This window comes from Panicum virgatum, chromosome 7N (assembly GCF_016808335.1).
Source record: "Panicum virgatum strain AP13 chromosome 7N, P.virgatum_v5, whole genome shotgun sequence".
Taxonomy (NCBI): Eukaryota; Viridiplantae; Streptophyta; class Magnoliopsida; order Poales; family Poaceae; genus Panicum; species Panicum virgatum.
This window is the reverse complement of record NC_053151.1, coordinates 18,153,261-18,174,180: the sequence shown is the minus strand read 5'-3', so window position 1 is coordinate 18,174,180 and position 20,920 is coordinate 18,153,261. Positions and strand designations below refer to the sequence as shown.

General features: G+C 45.1%; 1 protein-coding gene, 1 long non-coding RNA gene and 1 pseudogene across 2 annotated transcripts; 2 read left to right on the top strand and 1 right to left on the bottom strand.

The window, feature by feature from the left end:
* The first annotated feature begins 10 nt into the window (after positions 1 to 10).
* On the top strand, positions 11 to 12,046 carry LOC120681368 (annotated as a pseudogene).
* Positions 12,047 to 16,634: 4,588 nt separating this feature from the next.
* Positions 16,635 to 17,906, bottom strand: LOC120683431. The gene is made up of 2 exons (XR_005678796.1): positions 17,645 to 17,906; positions 16,635 to 17,535 (listed from the first exon to the last, which is right to left on the bottom strand). It is a non-coding gene; the product is annotated as an uncharacterized LOC120683431 (long non-coding RNA).
* LOC120683430 (probable L-ascorbate peroxidase 3, peroxisomal) lies at positions 16,792 to 19,350 on the top strand. The gene is made up of 9 exons (XM_039965514.1): positions 16,792 to 17,187; positions 17,300 to 17,424; positions 17,544 to 17,593; positions 17,660 to 17,725; positions 17,818 to 17,866; positions 18,101 to 18,183; positions 18,321 to 18,400; positions 18,516 to 18,618; positions 18,939 to 19,350. The coding sequence occupies exons 1-9, from the start codon at positions 16,814 to 16,816 to the stop codon at positions 19,140 to 19,142; spliced, it is 1,134 nt and encodes a 377-aa protein (XP_039821448.1). The 5' UTR covers positions 16,792 to 16,813; the 3' UTR covers positions 19,143 to 19,350.
* Positions 19,351 to 20,920: the final 1,570 nt, after the last annotated feature.

Below are 20,920 nucleotides of genomic sequence, written 5' to 3'. Positions count from 1 at the left end.
GTCTCATCATTGCTGTTTTTTCAAGATGATAGCTTGCTGCAAGGTTATTTTCATTTATGCTGTGGATGAAAAAAAATGAGTGGGCGTCGTGGGCGCCGGCGTGAGCGGCCTGGCCTCGTGCAAGCACCTCCTGGAGCGCGGCTGCCGCCCCGTCGTCTTCGAGGCCGACACCGTCCTCGGCGGCGTGTGGGCGCGCGTGCCGGATTGCACGGCACTGCAGACGCCGCGGCCGCTGTACCAGTACTCGGACTTCCCGTGGCCGGAGGCCGTCACGGAGGTGTTCCCGGACCACCGCCTGGTGATGGCCTGTTAGATTTATGGGTTTGGCCCATATAAATAATCCTAATAAATCTCAAAGGCACATTAGCGCTAAGAAGAGTTACACTATCTATTAGTCCCGTATTGCTAATGAACGAGGGTGTAGGGGTTTTTTCTCCCTTTAAATACGGACCACCTCCCTCATGGAAAAAGTGCACCATAGATCGTTATACGTGGAGTCCCCAAGGTTTGGGAATTCATAAGAAGATCTAATCTAAGTTAGGGTTTTGCCTCATCTTGTTGCTGCGCCGCCACCATAGTCTTCTCCATCCCGAGCGCCGGCGTGCACCGGCGAACGGGAGAGCAGGTCTCCGGAACCGCTCGCTCTTGTGATCCTGCACCGGGAGAGGTTGAACAAGGTTTTTCGGAAGCGCTAAGCGCGACTGCTCATCTTCTTCGCCACGGCTCGTCCTTCGTCAAAGTCAGGAGCTGCGGCGTACCGTCGTCTGCAACGCCGGTTGCTGCGCTCCGTTCGAATGACCGTCTTCGTCTCGTCTGCACCTTTCGTCTTCCCGGCGGCTCCCGCACAGTACGTATTTTGTGATAAGATCTGTTTCATAATCATGTTTTCTGAGATCATGTTTATGATATACGTACTGTCTAGTATGTTAGAGTCATGCATGCTATGTTTAATTCTCATCATGATAAATCTAGTTCGGAATTTAAACTTACAGTTGTCTATTTTTTCAACAATCCAAAAACCTTATTATAGGCAATCTGTTGATTTAACAATGGCTGGTTTCGCTGAGTCACTGAGGCCAGAAAAGTTTACTGGCATGAACTTTAAGATCTGGAAGTCCAAGGTTCGCCTCTGGTTTACTGCTATGCACATTTGGGACATGAGACTTGGCAAGCCTGAGGGCGTACTTACTGCTGAAGAGCAGAAGAACGATGAGGCCAATAATCTCTTTGTCGGATGTATCATTAGCAATCTGTCAGACGGATTAGTTCGTGTGTACATTGATGAGACAGAGGCGAGGACGCTGTGGGATGCTCTGGTTGCTAAGTATGATGCAACAGATGCGGGCAATGAACTGTACCTCATGGAGAGTTTCCATGACTACAGGATGGTGAATAACCGTTCTGTGGTGGAACAAGCGCATGAGGTGCAGTGCATTGTCAAGGATCTTGATCTCCTTAAGTGTCATATTCCCGACAAGTTTGTGGCTGGATGCATTATTGCAAAGTTGCCTTCCCAGTGGAGGAACTTCACCACAACTCTGAAACACAAGAGATAGGAGAAATCAGTTAAAAATCTGATAGCGACTCTAGATGTTGAAGAGAAGGCTCAGAAGAAGGCCGTGCCTGAGAAAGGAGATCAAGGCTAGTCCAGCGCCAACCTGGTCCAAAAGTTCCCACATGGCAAGAACAAAGAGAACAACAAGCCTAACAAGACCACTACCTTCAAGAAGAAGAACAAGGCTTTGGAAAAGTGCTATGCATGTGGTAAGCTTGGACACTTCTCCAAGGAGTGCCCAGATCGGGTAGACCGCAGGGCCAAGAAAGTAAATGAGTCCAAGGATGTCAACATGGTGACCATAAGCAACACTGGAGATGGGTACGGTAATTTACCTACAGTTCTTGCAGTTTTTCAATCCACGAGTTGGTGGCTTGATACGGGTGCTAATGTTCATGTGTGTGCTGACATCTCTATGTTTTCTTCTTACCAGACCGTCCAGGACTTCTCCGTGCTGATGGGGAACGGTTCACATGCTTCTGTTCATGGTGTTGGCACGGTAGATCTGAAGTTTACTTCAGGGAAGATCGTGCAGCTGAGGAACGTGCAGCATGTGCCCACTATCAATAAGAATCTGGTCAGCAGGTCAGTCCTATGCAAGGACGGGTTTAAGGTAGTGTTAGAGTCCAATAAATTTGTCATGTCGAAACATGGACAATTCGTTGGTAAAGGCTATGATTGCGGAGGATTGTTCCGCTTTTCTCTTGCTGAATTTTGTAATAAGTCAGTGAACCATATTTGTGGCAACGTTAGCGATGATGTGAGTGTTTGGCATTCACGTTTATGTCATGTTAATTTTGGTTTGATGTCTCGGCTTTCCAGCATGTGTTTAATTCCGAAATTCACCATTGCTAAAGGTTCTAAGTGCCATAGTTGTGTGCAATCAAAGCAACCTCGGAAGCCTCACAAGGCTGCTGAGGAGAGACACTTGGCACCTCTAGAACTCATACATTCTGATCTATGTGAGATGAATGGTGTGTTGACAAAAGGTAGGAAAAGATACTTCATGACATTAATTTACTATGCGACTAGATTTTGCTATGTTTATTTGTTGCAAACTAAGGACGAAGCGTTAGACTACTTTAAAATCTATAAAGCTGAAGTTGAGAATCAACTAGAGAGAAAGATCAAGCGTCTAAGGTCAGATCGTGGTGGCAAGTATTTTCCCAAAATATTTGATGAATTTTGTGAGGAGCATGGAATTATTCATGAGAGGACGCCTCCCTATTCTCCCGAATCAAACGGGATTGCCGAGAGGAAAAACCGCACGGTGACTGACTTGGTTAACTCCATATTAGACACAGCTGGTCTTTCTAAGGCATGGTGGGGGGAGGCTGTATTGACTTCGTGTCATGTCTTGAATAAAGTTCCAAACAAGAATCAAGATCAAACTCCATATGAGATTGGAATGGGAGAAAACCATCACTTTCTTATCTGCGCACGTGGGGGTGCTAAGCGAAAGTTAATGTGCCTATTCCAAAGAAGCGCAAGTTGGGACTTAAGACAGTGGATTGTGTCTTTCTAGAATATGCTCAGAGGAGCATTGCTTATAGATTCTTAGTGGTTAAATCTGAGATACCAGATGTGCATGTTGATACTATTATAGAATCTCGTGATGCAATATTTTTTGAGAATATTTTTCCTATGAAAGATATGCATAGCAATTCTAAATTTTCGACAGAGGTAACTCCTCAACCTGCAGTACCTATCGAGTCTTCTGAATAATCCGATGAACATGAGCATGTCCTAGAGAAGGATGACAGTGAAGTTCCTAGAAGGAGCAAGAGACAAAGGATTGTAAAATCCTTTGGTGACGATTTCACTGTGTACCTTGTGGACAATACTCCCACGTCCATTGCAGAGGCATATGCATCTACAGATGCAGATGATTGGTAAGAAGCAGTCCAAAGTGAGATGGACTCAATTCTTTCTAATGGAACATGGGAGCTCACTGAACGACCCTATGGTTGCAAGCCAGTAGGATGTAAGTGGATATTCAAGAAGAAACTTAAGCCTGACGGTACTATTGACAAGTACAAGGCTCGGCTTGTTGCTAAAGGGTACACACAAAAGGAAGGCGAAGACTTCTTTGATACTTATTCACCTGTCGCTAGATTGATCACTATTCGAGCATTAATTTCCTTGGCTACCTCATATGGTCTTATCATTCATCAGATGGATGTTAAGACAGCTTTCCTAAATGGAGAGTTGGATGAGGAGATCTACATGGATCAGCCTAATGGATTTGTAATGAAAGGTCAAGAAAACAAGGTGTGTAAGCTTTTAAAGTCTTTGTATGGGTTGAAACAAGCACATAAGCAATGGCATGAGAAGTTCGATAGAACTTTAACTTCTGCGGGCTTTGTCATTAATGAGGCTGATAGATGTGTGTACTATCGCTATGGTGGGGGTGGAGGAGTGATATTATGCTTATATGTGGACGACATACTGATCTTTGGCACAAACATTGATGTGATCAATGAGGTCAATTCTTTTCTTTCAAAGAGCTTTGATATGAAGGATTAGGAGAAGCTGATGTTATTCTTAACATCAAGCTTATTAAGGTTGAGAATGAGATTACTCTTTCACAATCCCATTATGTGGAAAAGGTCTTGAGCCGTTTGACTATATCGACAGCAAGCCTTCTCCAACACCTTATGACCCTAGTGTGATGTTGATAAAGAATAGGAAAATTGTCAAAGATCAACTGAGATATTCGCAGATTATTGGTTCACTCATGTACTTAGCTAGCGCAACGAGACCCGACATATCTTTTGCTGTGAGCAAATTGAGCAGGTTCATGTCAAACCCGGGTACTAATCATTGGCATGCACTTGAAAGGGTTATGCGCTATCTAGCAGGTACTATGAGTTATGTGATTCACTATTCTGGGCACCCTGCTATACTTGAGGGATATAATGATTCAAACTGGATATCTGACGCTGATGAGCTATATGCCACTAGTGGGTATGTGTTTACCGTTGTAGGTGGTGCGATATCATGGAGGTCTTGCAAACAGACCATTTTGACGCGGTCAACCATGGAAGCAAAACTTACTGCTTTGGACACAGCCACTGTTGAGGCAGAGTGGCTGCGTGAGCTCTTGATGGACTTACCTGTGGTTGAGAAACCAGTGCCGGCCATCCTTATGAACTGTGACAATCAAACGGTGATAGTCAAAAGTGAACAGTGCTAAGGATAATGCAAAGTCATCAAGAAATGTTAAAAGACGACTGAAGTCTGTCAGGAAGTTGAGAAACTCCGGAGTGATAAGTGTGACTTATATTCAAACAGACAAAAACCTGGCAGATTCCTTTACAAAAGAATTATCATGGAATGTGATAGATAGTGCATCAAGGGAGATGGGTATGAGACCCGTATAAGTTGTCATAGTAGTAACCCAACCTATGTGATCGAAAATCCCGTGAATTAGGACTCGGGGAGAACAAGATGATGGTGAACTGAGGAGAGTAATGGTTAAACCCTCTCTAAAAAAGATGCAATACTCTCAGTTGCTGTAAGGCAAGTTGGATAGTTGCCTTTAACGTGTTTCTATTGGCTCTAATGAGCAAAGGTGCTGTCCTACAGAGCATTCTTGAAAGAACACACCTATATGAGTCTGACTGTCTAACGTCGTAGTCTGTGAGATTTGGGTGATCTCTAGTAAACTCATGTAGAGACCAGGGAGTACGACGTATATGCTCCACCCGCGGAGAAGGCTACTGGCAGCCATGTACTGGTTATGACTTTGAGTGAAACTTATTCGCACCAAACTTGCAATTCAAGGTGTAGTCTATTGTTAAAGTTGTGGATAAGTGTAGCTTGAAGCTCTAGGTGAGAGTTCAACTTAACAGTCCTCACAAAAACACTGGTATATCAAACAGTAGTGAGAAACAGGCAAAATTTATAAATGAGTATTTGAGATCTAGTAGGGGATTGTTAGATTTATGGGCTTGGCCCAAATAAATAATCCTAATAAATCGCAAAGGCCCATTAGCGCTAAGAGGAGGTACACCATCTATTAGTCCCGTATTGCTAATTGACGAGGGTGTAGGGGGTTTTTCTCCCTTTCAATACGGACCACCTCCCTCATGGAAAAAGTGCACCAAAGATCGTTATACGTGGAGTCCCCAAGGTTTGGGAATTCATAATAAGATCTAATCTGAGTTAGGGTTTTGCCTCCTCTCGTTGCTGCGCCGCCACCGTAGTCTTCTCCATCCCGAGCGCCGGCGTGCACCGGCGAACGGGAGAGCAGGTCTCCGGAACTGCTCGCTCTTGTGATCCTGCACCGGGAGAGGGTGAATAAGGTTTTTGGGAAGCGATAAGTGCGACTGCTCATCTTGTTCGCCACTGCTCATCCTCCATCCAAGTCAGGAGCTGCGGCGTACCGTCGTCGGCAACGCCGGTTGCTGCGCTCTGTTCGAAGGATCGTCTTCGTCTCGTCTGCACCTTTCGTCTTCCCGGTGGCTCCCGCTCAGTACGTATTTTGTGATCAGATCTGTTTCATAATCATATTTTCTGAGATCATGTTTATGATATACGTACTGTCTAGTATGTTAGAGTCATACATGCTAGGTTTAATTCTCGTCATGTTAAATTTAGTTCGGAATTTAAATTTACAATTGTCTATTTTTCTAACATAGCCTACTGGACGCGTACGCGCGCCGCTTCGGCATGCTCGGCCGCGTCCGGTTCGGCCGCCGGGTGGTCGGGATGGAGTACCGCGGCGTCGGTGAGGAGGACGTGGCGGCGTGGGAGGAGTGGGCCGGGAACGGCGAGGCCTTCGGCTCTGGCGACGGAGAGTGGCACCTCACGGTGGCCGACGACGAGGGGCACGTTGAGGTGAGTAGTACCATAATATTCTTGTTAGCTTTATTTGTACGACTCTACATGCATGCTTACATGTATGAATTTTCAATTTTTCGTGGGAGATGCTAGCGTATTAGTACCACAGTAGCTGTTTTTTTTTGCATCGGCTGGACTTTTTTTTCAATTTCTCGTGTATATCCTTTCCTTTGTCAACAAAAGCTGTAGTGCCGACTTCTTCCGTACTGAAAAATGACATGTGCAGTCCAAAAACGCAAGCCATGGACGTTATCCACTGACTGTAGAGGTAGGAACGGTGTAGCACAACTGAACGTCCAAGGTGTCGGCCACCTTAATTTTCCGGTCCATTCTATCGATCAACTCGATCCTTACGTGTTAGACTTCAGTGACAAATGTGGTGACCTGTTTCAATGCATCATATGGACTACTGCCGGTCCCTATCGGTTCCGATCCCCTGTACGTATGCACTTTTAGTTTTGTCCAAGGTTCTTTAGAATTAATTCGAAGGTAAAATTAAGTGAAGGCATATACATCTACACGTTCTACTGAAAAACTAGGTTTCACAACCAGCTCATCACAACCAGTTCCCCATGAACCGGTAACGATGGCAACACACTATACCGTCAACGGTGACTGCAGAAAAAGTCGCTACTTTTTTTAGAAGGAAAATGTATTGATCTTAGCGCATTACACCGGCACTTTCATAAACAGGACCCCAAAGAAAAAAATTACAAAGAAGTCCAAAACTCCTGTTCATCTTTCTTGAAGCCTTCAGAGATCCGTTCGTCACCGCCGCCGAAGCCGCTTCCCAATCGTCGTCGGGCACCAGAGCCAATCTCCACAAGGTGGAGGCTGCGGAGGAGGGCTTACTTCTAGGCGTATCAGCCGAGTACACTGTCTCCCAGGCGCATCGGCCAACTCCCGTACCCACGACGCATCCTTCGATTCCACCGCCGGCAACCCGAGCAAAGCTCAGATTTTCACCAAAGATCATCTTCCTCGAGATTAATAGGGTCAACAACATCATCACCTGAAGAAGACAACGATGCGCCGGCCCTCGACTCCTGGACAGGTCTCCCCAGCCTCTCCGTTGACGTCGGAGTAGATCGCCATCGGAGAACGGAAGAGGCTGGGAGAAATTATTCCGCTGCGCCGTCGTCGCTTCCGCATCGCCGGCGTCGCCAGGAAAAGCAAGCCGCAGAGGAGCCACACTCCTTCAACAAAACCTAACTCCACCGCCGAACATCGATGGCAAGCAAACCCTAGACCTAGGTGGACTCGACTAAGGCTCTACGAAGACAGACGATCTGTTGACGAGACGGACCCCCGCTCCTCGTTACCACCGGCAGCGAGGTCAGAGGCGAGGGAACAGGGGCCGCAAACGGTGGTGGCGGCAGCATCGCCCCTCGGCTCCTTTCTTTCGCGAGAGGATTGCTGGCGAGGGGTTCATCGCTATTCGCTACTGATGTTCAGGTTGGTGCACACGAACGCTGCTTCTGAGACTTTCAGCACATACACCTGTTGTGTCCAAATTTAGGCTTCTAAGTGCTATAGTCATACTTAGGCTTTTGGAAGGGTAAAAAGGGCTCCTTAATATGTAAGTATCCGTAGACAACAATTATGCAAACATATCGTAATTTACCGTTTCACATAGATAGGGCTCCTTAATATGATGGTAGATTCCACAACTAACGTACATACTACTCTCTTTTTTCAAAATTATAGATTGTTTTGTTTTTTCTAGAGACATAGCTTTGCTATACACATAGATATACGTTATGTATTTAGAAAAGTTCAGACCACTATAATTTGAAATAATTATTCATACCCTTTATTAAAAACATGATACAACTGTTTTCTTCTTTAATGAAGAGTAAAGTGTAAAAATAGTACCATTACTTCATCCCCATTGTCTGACCTTCCGACATTTAACTCTATTTTTTTCTCGAAAGTGTAGGAGAGCTGCGCATAATTATATTAAGAAGAAAACCGACATTTAACTCTAACTATGTGCCATGTCTTGACAATCGGAACTGTTATGGCTATTGTTGGGATTGAGATAGTGAGAGAGGGAGGGCAGCAGCGATGGGCGCGCTACAGTACCCGCGATGCTACAGTACAGCAGGTACTGTTCACACGATGGCGGCTGCGAGGGCGAGGGAGCGGCGGCTAGGGTTGGGGCGCTGGGACGCCGGCCGCGGGGCTTCGCCCACGGCCGGCAAGAGGGAAGGGATTTCCTTCTAATCTCTTGCTTGATTAGATTGATACATCTCCTTTCCTTATATAGAGAGGTTTACTTGACCCCTAAGCAAGCGACTAAGTAACCCTAATGTGCTAAGGCCCAATTGGCCCTTGACTCCTCTAACACTACACCCCACCTGGACATGCAGCTTGTCCTCAAGCTGTAATCTAACGATGACGCTAACAATGACTCCACTAGACACAAACCGAAAACCTAAGAACAAGCCTTTTACATCTCGGCTTATTTTAAATAAACTGCAATTCTTTATTTTTGACTCTTGAAGATACGGCGGACACCCTCCTTGTGCTGGACCTGCACGTAAGTAGCCGCCTGGATCCCATGGAGACCATCGGAATGAGAGGGGAGGACAGGTATCGCCACCGGAAATTAGTTGCAATAGCGACCCGCGGAGACGTCCTCGTGGCGGCCGGTGACAGAACGTGATGGCGCTAGGCGATGTGCCTCCGCCGATGACAAGGAGGAAAGCGCCTCCCTTATCGCTGCTGCAGAATTGGAGTTCGCTACCTAGCGCGCGCTTGAAGACAACGGCGAGTTGGCGCGAGCGCTGGTGGCCTTCCGATGGGACAAGGTCGCGCCCCATTTGCCGAGGTCGATCGCTGTCAAAGCCGCCTCTTGCATCTCCAAACGCATCTTCTGCAGCCGACGCCGCGCTAGGAGGCCGCGTGCTGCAGCCTGCAGCCGCACCGTTGCAAACACATGACAGGCATCCTCCCACGCAAACGCCTTCTTCTTCCCAAGCTGTGGCAAGGCTACTGCTGCAGGGATGACTGGATGCCAACAGAGCGCTGCAACCGGCAGCGGCGGCGCCGCTGCCTGGGTACCATCTATGCCCCCGTAGAAGATGCCCTGGCCGTGCTGCTGTGGAGGCACGGGGCTAGGGGCGGTGAACGATGGGAAGGCAGCTGCGAACCTTGACTCCAACAAGGTCAGGCGGGCCTCCATGCGCGCCTCCATGTCGCCCATGCTGCTCAGCAGCTTGGTCATCAGGGCGGCCAGACCCTCCATGGTTGGCGGCGGCGGTGGTGGCTCAGACTTGTCGTCGCCTGGCATCTCTGATACCAGATTGTTATGGCTGTTGTTGGGATTGAGATCGTGAGAGAGGGAGGGCAGCAGCGATGGACGCACTACAGTACCCACGGTGCTACAGTGCCTCGGGTACTGTTCATGAGATGGCGGCTGCGAGGGCGAGGGAGCGGCGGCTAGGGTTGGGGCGCTGGGAACGCCGGGCGCGGGGCTTCGTCCACGGCCGGCAAGAGGGAAAGGATTTCCTTCTAATCTCTTGCTTGATTAGATTGATACAGCTCCTTTCCTTATATAGAGAGGTTTACTTGACTCCTAAGCAAGCGACTAAGTAACTCTAATGGGCTAAGGCCCAATAGGCTCTTGACTCCTCTAACAGGAACACTAGTTGTTCAGTGGCTTGACCTTTTTTAAAACAATAATACAACAAACTTGCTCAACTTTGACACTTATCTTGGTCGACTGTAATCCCAACCACCCTGCACAGCTATATGTATGATGCACTGATTCAAGAATATGTTCAACTTGCTTTGTATGAACGAAGACTCTTGGTTTTTCCCTTTCAAAGAAGACTGTTCCTGCAACCCCGGATTTCTTTTCCCTTTTTCTCCAGATACACAAGGCAGACTTTGTCATTCTCTGCATTGGGAGGTTCAGTGGTGTACCCAACATACCCACATTCCCGCAAGGCAAAGGTCCAGAAACATTTGATGGCCAGGTGATCCACTCCATGGACTATTCCAAGATGGGCACCAAGAAAGCCACAGAGATGGTCAAGGGCAAGCGTGTCACCATCATAGGCTATCTGAAATCTGCAATTGACATCGCTGTTGAATGCGCCGTAGCAAATGGTACAGAACAGAGTCATCTTCATTTCTAAACGCTGGTCTTATATATATTAGCCCATATACATTGAATCTTTTCGGGTTATATCATCTGAAGAGTTCTGCATCTCATGTTTTTTTTTAATCTCTAATAGCAGCATCTATCATTTTCGCATGGTTGTTGATAGATTAATTATCGGTAAGCAGGCACTGATCATCCATGTACTATGGTGGTCCGAACAAAGCATTGGATCATACCAGACTACTTTGCATGGGGAATCCATATATCATTGCTATACCTAAATCGATTTGCGGAACTCCTCATTCACAAGCCTGGAGAAGGATTTCTCCTTTGGATCATAGCAACACTATTGGCTCCATTGGTAATAATGCATTCCGATACCCTTGTCAGAACTTTCACATTTACGTTGAGTCTAGAATCAAACATGCATTATTATATGCGTTTTGCAGAGGTGGCTATTTTCCAAGTTTGCTGAGAGCTACTACGCCATCCCAATGAAGAAATATGACATGGTGCCTGGTCATAGCCTGTTTGAGGCATTAGCTACATGTTTGGTGGCCATAGAACCCAAGGGTTTTTATAAGAGATTGGAAGAAGGCAGCATAGTTCTCAAGAAATCAAAGTCGTTCAGCTTTTGCAAGGAAGGTGTTCTTGTGGAAGGTGAATCCTCACCGATAAAGAGTGATATTGTGATCTTTGGAACCGGGTTCAAGGGAGATCAGAAGATCAAGGACATGTTTACATCAGAATACTTCAGAAGTATCGCGGTTGGGTCCACATCCACAACTGTACTTCTATACAGGTAATTCCTTATACACAATTATTACAATGCTGTGAATATATAAATTCTCAGTTTAAACCATTTTTATTAATCTGTGGCATACAACCCACAGGGAGTGCATACACCCCAAGATACCACAGCTTGCAGTTCTAGGTTATTCAGAGAGCATTGCAAATCTATACACCTCAGAACTTCGAGCCAAGTTTCTGGCGCATTTCTTGGATGGTGGCATCAGATTGCCAAGTGTGACAGCAATGCAGAACGATGTCCTTGAATGGGAGAAGTACATGAAAAGGTATGCTGGTAGGTACTTTCGCAGGTCCTGCGTCGGACTACTTCACATCTGGTACAATGATCAGCTGTGCCGGGATATGGGGTGCAACCCTAGAAGAAAGAAAGGGTTTTTCGCGGACTTATTTGGAATCTACGGTCCTGGGGATTACGCTGAACTTCACCACCAAAAAGACTAGACCTTGGGCTTCAACTCTTGTGGCAGTTATCTTGAACATCTTTTCTGATTTGAGTATAACTATTATAATGGCTGAATAAAGTAGGTTGTCTCCTGTAGGCTATGGCACAATAATGAGGATGTCAAAAATAGGACATGTACGATCCATATGAGCTTCTCTATAGCTCAGAAGTTATCATTAACTTCGTTTTTAGGGTTTGAGTGTAACAATTATATACTCTGAACTTTGGTTGAGAATTTTACACTGATAAATGAAAAGGTCTGATGCCGGCAGTCGATGAAGCACATTGTGATTGTCGACCTGCAGGAGGATGTAGCGTTCTGGAAGAGAAACCTTTAATTCCCTGGTATTGCCAACTGTTGAAACGAAAGAAACGACAGGGTCTCTAGAGGTCACTCTATCCAATCAACGCAGTTGGTGAAGACCTGATGCAGAAACCGCTCACAGAGAAGGCGATTTTGCCCCCCGCGTCGTCTCCTCTCGGAGGCGATTCAGGGTGGCGCCCTCATGTTGACACAGAATCGCATCAAACACACTTGAATGTGCTAGCACGCGTGAACGATCGTCAAAAGAATCAACACCTGTGAAACCCTGGGCAGGCCGGTCTGACCGGTGCCGCCGACTGGTCTGATCGGTGCAGGCAGGGGTTCGCCGAAAACTTAGAACAACGAGCTCGGGAGAGACCCCGTCGGATCTCGTGAACATAGGGTTGTCCTGAGGTCGGCAGGCCACTCAGAATGTCTTCAAACGCCGTCGAGACGAGAGAAAAAAGTAATTAGAGTTTGGAAAAAGTTAGGATTTGAGAGACAAAAAGTAATACGATATTTTGATTGATTCGATTGGGAATAACTTCAATCGGTCTTAGCCTTTATATTTATAGGCTGGGGAAGACGCACCCCTTCACGAGTAGGATTACAAATGGACTCTTTACAAAAAAATCTAATTCTACTCGGACTGTACAGACCAGACCTGTCAGACCGGTCGGCCTCTGCAGGTGCCAATTTTGGCTGTCAACATATGCCCCCTGCTTTTTAGTGAGTTTACAAGCTAAAAAGCAAAGAACAAAATTCATGCAATACATTACTAGGGCCTAAAAATACTACTAAGGGCGATTTTCATAAATCGCCCATCTTTTCTTCACGCATCTTGCCACACGCTGGGGTAGAATTTCTTCAAGTATCTCCCATTGAAAGCTCTAGGTGGACGATCTCCTTGCAGCATCTCTATCATATAAAAATTCCCGAAGATAACTTTAACAACTCTATATGGACCCTCCCAACTTGGTGACCATTTACCAAACTTATTACTTTTCATCCCAAGAGGTAATATTGTCTTCCAAACTAGATCTGCAACTTGAAAAGATTTACCTTTTACCTTCTTGTTGTAAGCTCTAGCAACCCAAAGTTTGTCATTTTCAATTTCCTTTAAAGCCTTCATCCGGTTGTTAGTTACCTCATAAATATTATTCATCATTAAATTATAATAATCAATGGCGAAAATATTATTTTGCTTAGCTAATCTATAAGCGTCTAGATTTACCTCAACGGTAAAACGGCCTCTTGACCATACGCAAGCTCAAAAAAAGTAACTTTGGTAGCACCATGATGAGATATACGATGAGCCCACAATGCTTCGGATAATACTTCATGCCACCTCTTAGGATTTTCTTCTATTTTTTTCTTGATAAGTTTGATCAAAATTTTATTACTTGACTCGGCCTGTCCATTGGCCTGAGAATAATATGGGGATGAATTGAGCAACTTGATTTTTTAAGATTCGATAAATGTACGCACCTTCTTTGATATAAATGAAGAACCTTGATCCGTAGTCAAAGTTTGAGGAATACCGAATCTATGAATAATATGCTCAGTTATAAACTCAATCACCTCTCTATGTGTCATATTCTTCAAAGGAACCGCTTCGGTCCACTTAATGAAATAATCCGTGGCAACTAACATGAAGCGATGCCCCTTTGAAGATGGAGGATTAATTTGACCAATAAAACCCAACCCCCCAACCTCGGAACGGCCATGGTTTAATGATAGGATGCATTAACGCAGCGGGCAACAACTATAAATCCCCAAATCGTTGACATTCTTCACATCCTTTATAATATCTAAAACAATCCGAAATCATGGAAGGCCAATAAAAACCGACTCTCCTAAGTAACCACTTCATTTTAGGAGCCGATTGATGAGTACCACAAATGCTTTCATGAACTTCACCCATAGAAACTTTGGCCTGATCCAAGTTCAAACACTTAAGAAGCAAATCTTCGGCGGTTCGATGATAAAATTTATTATCAATTAAAATATACTTGAACGCTGCACGCCGAATATTCTGTCTAATAATTTTGAGATGAAAGACTTGGGTGAGGCTGATGTTATTCTTAACATTAAACTTTTGAGAGAAGAAGGAAATTATGGGATTATTCTTGTGCAATCCCACTATGTGGAAAATGTACTAAATCGTTTTGGGTACGATGATTGTGTACCAGCTCCAACTCCTTATGACCCAAGCGTGATTTTGAGGAAAAATCAGAAAATTGTAAGAGACTAATTGAGATATTCAGAATTAATCGGTTCTCTCATGTATTTGGCTAGTGCAACCAGGCCTGATATCTCGTTTGCTGTGAGCAAGCTAAGCCGGTTTGTGTCAAATCCGGGAGATATTCACTGGGGTGCTTTTGAGAGAGTACTACACTATCTAAAAGGCACAATAAGTTATGACATTCACTTTATCGAGTATCCAAGGGTACTAGAAGGTTATTGCGATGCTAATTTGATTTCTGATGCTGATGAGCTGTATGCCACAAGCGGATATGCGTTCCTACTTGGAGTTGGCGTTGTTTCCTGAAAGTCTTGCAAGCAGACTATCTTAACGAAGTCTACAATGGAAGCAGAACTGACAGTATTGGATACTGCTGGCGCTGAAGCTGAGTGGCTACGTGAGCTCCTTATAGATTTGTCGATTGTTGAGAAACCTATACCGGCTATATCCATAAACTGTGACAAACAAACTGTGATAACAAAGGTGAACAGTTCGAAGAACAATATAAAATCTACAAGGCATGTAAAAAGGCGCCTGAAGACTGTCAGAAAATTGAGAAACTCCAGAGTAATATCATTGAATTATCTCCATACATCTAATAATCTGGCAGATCAGTTTACTAAAGGTCTATCACGCAATGTGATAGAAGGTGCATCGAGAGAGTTGGGCTTGAGACCCACTTGAAGCCATGTCATAGTGGTAACCTGTCCTTTGTGATCGGAGATCCCGTGAATTAGGATGGTGAAACAAGCTAGTGAATGGCTAAGGGAGAGACTCCTTAGAATAAAGTTTAACTCAGTTGAGATGCACCATCTCTCCAATACTGCTAGGGAGGTTGATTAAATTCTTAATATAATCTGAGTGGCTTGGAAAAGCAGGGATGTTGTCCTATAGGACATCCTAAAAGGAACACACCTATATGAGTCCGATTGCTAGTCACAATCTATGAGATGTGGGTAATCTATAAGTACTCATGAAAAAGGCCAATAAGTATGACTTATAAGCTTCAAACAGAGGGAATGCTCTTTGCAGCCTAGTATCAGTTAAGGATTCTAGCGAAACTCATCTCACACAAAACTGTCAATTCAAGGCTTTGTCCATTGATCAGTTGTGGCCGAGTGTAGCTATCATTCTAGATGGATGTTCAACTTAACAGTCTCCATCGAAATACTGGTATATAAAATGATTGTGGTTTTGAGAACTATCTTATTTTGTACCCTAGAGTTTGGTGGGGATTGTTAGATATAATGGGCTTGGACCATTAATATTTAATAAATCAAATAAAACTCTACGGTCCAATAAATGGTTTAGTACCGTATGGATATTTACTGAAGGTTGACTCAACTTAATTGATTGGTCTTGAATTGATTATTTTGAGAAGTTGAGAAAAGAATAGCTGGCTACCATGCGTGTGCCGCCGCCTCCGGCCCGGCCCGGCCCATGCCCGTGGGCGTGGCGTGGTGAGGCAGGCAGGCGGCTGCGAGCGAGCGGTCGGGCGGGCATGGCTCCACTTTTGTCACTCATTCAACTTGAGTTGGAAGTTACTGGAGTTTCATGTTTCCTCCACTCATGTTGGAGTTACGGGAGTTTCTGTCTTCCCATCTCCCCGTCCCTTTCTATGCTGCTGGAGACTCGTGGCCTTCCGTCTCCTGCAGCGCATCTTTGATATAATGCGAAAGGAGCCTTTCGGTAGTTTCTCGCGCGAACACAAATCCAGTAGCACTCTGAGCTTCCCGTTCTGTCTCCTATGCACACACGAGATGGAAGAGTAGGCCTCCGGAACGTCTCCGTCCGCTGAGTTCACCTGCTCGGATGAGGACGACAATCACGTTTTTGGGGAGTGTCGGCGGCGGTACGACTACTCGCTTCTGTTCCTTGTTTCCGGCGGCGACGACTCCTTTCTGCTCGGGCGACGGCGCGGCACGACTTCTTCCCGGCGCTAGGGAACGAGCGTGATCGTCGCTACACTGCATCGAGCGGGATGACTACAACAGCAAAGCACCATGTCGCTTTCGGGTGCTTCCGGCTCTGCCTTGGGTATACTAATATTATTCTCAAAGTTGCAATCCTTGTGATTAGCATAAACAATATGATCGACATAGTTCGTTTGAGAAATTCCACGTCTTGTCTTGCTGGTTAGTACTAGTTTTATATCCATGATGACTTTGATGATCACATATATGATATCATGTTCTTGCATTTCTTACTTGCGTCATATTTATGGAATAAATTAAGCATGAACTTGTCTATATTTCTAACACACTACAAATTAGTTATTTATGACTCTCGCCAATGTGATCCAATTTAAAATTGAAATTTCAATGAAGAATAATAATTATTAAACCTATCGACGAGTTATAATGAAGTCACAAATTTTCAACGTGCATCCTATTTTTGAGCTGGTAAAGTCTTTACCTGTCGCTGATTTTACAGCAGGTGATTTGACAATGACCCATCAGATGAGAAGGGGTTAAAGTGGTAGAAAGCTCTGCAAGAATCCAATGAAATCGATTCAACCTCGATCCTCCCCTCCAAAAACACGTTGCTCTCCTCTGGAGACATCCCTTGCTTTCTCCACGCCTCCACTCCATTCGATTCCTCTTTTCCCTCCCTTTTCTCCCTCCCTCCCTTCCCTACAAAACCACAGCTCCCCTGCTTCTCTATCCCCTGCTCCAAAAGTCCAAACCAGAGCAGAGGTCCCCTGTTTCCTGGACAACAGTTTCTTCTTCAGTTTTTCTGCTTCCAGTTCAGCAGCAATGTCAGAGGTAGCACCCGTGGTGGACGCAGAGTACATGGCAGAGATCGAGAGGGCGCGGCGGGACCTCCGTGCCCTCATCGCCAGCAAGAACTGCGCACCCATCATGCTCCGCCTCGCGTACGTTCTCAGCCTCTTCCGTTCATACCCATGTGCCCATCTTTGGACTGCTGTCCTGTACTTGTTTCCTTACATTTTCTTGCAAACCCTCCAATGGCGATCGACCTTGCAGATGGCATGACGCTGGCACTTACGACGCCAAGACCAAGACCGGAGGCCCCAACGGATCCATCCGGTTCCCACAGGAGCACAGCCACAGCGCTAATGCAGGGATCAAGATTGCCATTGACCTTCTAGGTCAGTATTTCTTCCGTCAGATACACCACCTTGCACCTGATAGCCACCTGTTGTTCTGGAAACTTCTCTCATCAAATGGAACAAGTTTTGACACCCCAGTCCTGCTTCCTCCTGTGCAGAGCCAATAAAACAGAAGCACCCCAAAATCACATATGCAGACCTTTATCAGGTAACACAGCTACATCTGCAAGTAATGATTATATCGGACCATGTTTAATACTGTTTGGTCGACCAGCTCGCCGGAGTTGTTGCCGTCGAAGTTACTGGTGGACCATCCATCGATTTCGTTCCTGGCAGGAAGGTGAGTCAGTACATGAGACTAGCAAAGCTAATCATGGAAAGGGAGTATACCAAGTCAGGGTTTCTTATCTAGTTTTTCGTTTTTCAAACCAGGATTCTTCGGTTTGTCCAGAGGAAGGACGCTTGCCGGATGCGAAGCAAGGTAGCTTCACAGCACATCACTGGCACTATCTTGTACTGTGCTGCCCAATAACTTTCCATATGATCTTTTGGCATGTGCTAGCTCTTTGCATACGAAACAAGGGCTACAACCTCGCAATTGGAAATCTGCTGTGCAGAAGAATTCTGCTGATCTACTGCAAATAAGTGGATGCTTCCGATAAAGTTACTGACAATGTTTATTTTTCTGTTTCTTGCTCATGGTGTTGGTGATAAGGTGCTTCACATCTTCGAGATGTCTTTTACCGGATGGGATTGTCTGACAAGGACATAGTGGCACTTTCTGGTGGCCATACTCTGGTAAGTAACATAATTACACATTATAATATACATGTACTCCCTCCGTTCTAAAATATATGACGTTTTGGACAATCAAATTTGTTCAGATTTCAAGTAAGTTGTTCTAAACATGTGCCTCGCAACGGTATGAATTTCAGGGCAGGGCCCGTCCAGAGAGGTCAGGATTCGATGGTGCATGGACTAAAGATCCACTGAAATTTGACAATTCCTATTTCGTGTAAGCCTAAATCTCACTTGCTCAACAAATGAGAGAGATTGCGTTACCATTTCTTTAAGATCGTGTAGTAATGTTACACCCTTGTTCATCCCTTTACCTGCAAATAATGGTACAGCGAGCTGCTAAAAGGAGACTCTGATGGGCTCCTGAAGCTCCCTACTGACAAAGCTCTTGTTGAAGATCATGAATTCCGTCGCTATGTGGGAATATATGCCAAGGTACATACAATTCAGTTGCCATCTTCCATTCATACTCCAACGGCTCCTGAAACAAAAGCAGCAGTTTTCCCATGGGCCTGAATTGTTTAACAAAGCATCTGTCAGGTTCACAGTGATACTTTCTCCATTTTATTTACTTTTAGTTTTCTGCCCAATGAATAACAGAATTCCTGCAATCTCAAGGTTCAATTCTAAAAGACAGAAGAAATGTAGAAACCTTGCTAACATGCTATGCACTAGGCGTCTAAGCTCCTTTGTATTCCACTTCATATTGATCATTGTTTGATCACTGAACTTAATTTGTCAATCTTCTCTTGCAGGATGAAGAAGCCTTCTTCAGGGACTATGCAGAATCACACAAGAAGCTCTCCGAGCTGGGCTTCACGCCCCCTCGCTCTGCCTTCTCGTGCAAATACAGAAATAAACAGAAGTCCTTGCTGATACAAGCTGCAACTGGGGTTGCAGTTGCTGCTGCAGTTGTCGCATGGGCATACATCTGTGAATCCAACAAGAAGATTGGCTAACTTCAGCACATCGTGCAGCAATACTGGCGGGGGAGTTGAAACTGAAAACATTTGGATGATGTGTACTTGTACTGCATCTAGTTGTGCTACCATGCATGTTATGTTGTGAGCTGTGAATGAAATATGGATTGGTATAAAAAGAAGAGAGCAGTGTACCAATGTAAAATAATATAATATGATCAATGCTCTGATTGACTTGATGACTAAATTAACTGGTTGAACTTGCTCGCGTATCAGGTATCTGAAGGACCGGGAAGGGTGACCGGAGAGGGAGAGTGAATGAGAGCCCTAAAAAAATTCTCCTCAATGAGACATTCTTCTCATTTAACTGCTAGGATGACACAAGCCAATGTGCTCACCTTAAGAATGGTTAGGAAAAGCTCGATGCAAAGTGGAAGCAAGCGAAAAGCGATTCACTTAAGCAAATCACAACTCAAAGCAGGAAGCAACGATTACCAAGTGCTGAAAAGCTTTTCCAAGAAGACTTGCAAAAGAGCTTACTTCATTAGGCACTCAGAGATTCAACAAAAATTAGCAAAGCTCAAAAACAAACGGAAGCAAAGCTTAACAAAAAGCTGATCAAGAGTCTCACCAAAATAATTAACACTGATCGCCATAAAAGAGTCCTCTCAATTAAGCAGCAAAGACTGGCATAGACTATCAAGAACAAGCACTTCACTGAGCACGCAAATTACTTCAGAGTCATTAGCATGAGCAAAAGCTAATCAACTAGACTAAACATGTGAGCATGAATTAATTCATGAGCTTAGGAGATAAACGATAAGTTAAAAACTGTTAGGAGTAAAAGGTAATGGAATGGTTGGATTCTTTGATTGATAAAGATCACTATTTATATACAAGATCAAGGGAGGCCGAAGGGACATGCCCCTTCGGTATGGTCTCTTCGGGATGGTCTTTTCATGGGTTTACCCTTTCGTGGATTAGCCCTTTCGTGATGGCCATGAAAGGTAACAGCCTAATCCCTAATCTAATTAACTATTTGATCACTAATTCTAATTTCGTTATAACAAAAACAAAGGCTCACTGATGTGCTGAACTCGTGGGCTACCTGCCGTATGCTGGCAGCTCGAGCTAGCGGTTTCTTGGGCTGTGCGCTCTCGGCTTACAACAAGCAGGCGAAGTTTTTTTATTTTTTATTTTCATTTTTTACAAAAATATATTTTCGTTTTCGAAATTTACGGAAATATACCCCGGCCGCCCAGCTGCCGGGCGGCCAGCACCTGGCCGCCCCGCTGCCGGGCGGCAGGGGTTTATTTGCAAAAACTTTCTCGAAAAAATTACGCTCCGGTCCCTGGAGGACCGGTCGCCCGGCAGCGGGGCGGCGGGCACCCTCCGCCCTCTCATGCATCAGTCTCGCTCTCACACATGCATGCATGCATGCGCGCGCCAGTATTTTATCTCTGCGCCGCATGCTAGCACGTACAGCGCGGCGGCAGGAACCGAGCACATGCGTTCGTGTCGTGCGCACGCTCTCGATCACCGGCGATTAAGGCCTGTTTAGTTATTTACATGTAAACGCAAAAAAACCGTAAACGCATTAAAGTGAAACAGTATCTTGCTAATTTGAAGTACTAAATGAAGTCTATTTACAAAACTTTTTGCATGGATGGGCTGTAAATCGCGAGACGATTCTAATGAGCTTACTTAATCCATGATTTGCAACAGTGATGCTACAGTAACCATCCGCTAATTATTGATTAAACATGAATTAATTAGCATCATTAGATTCGTCTCGCGATTTACAACCCATTTATGCA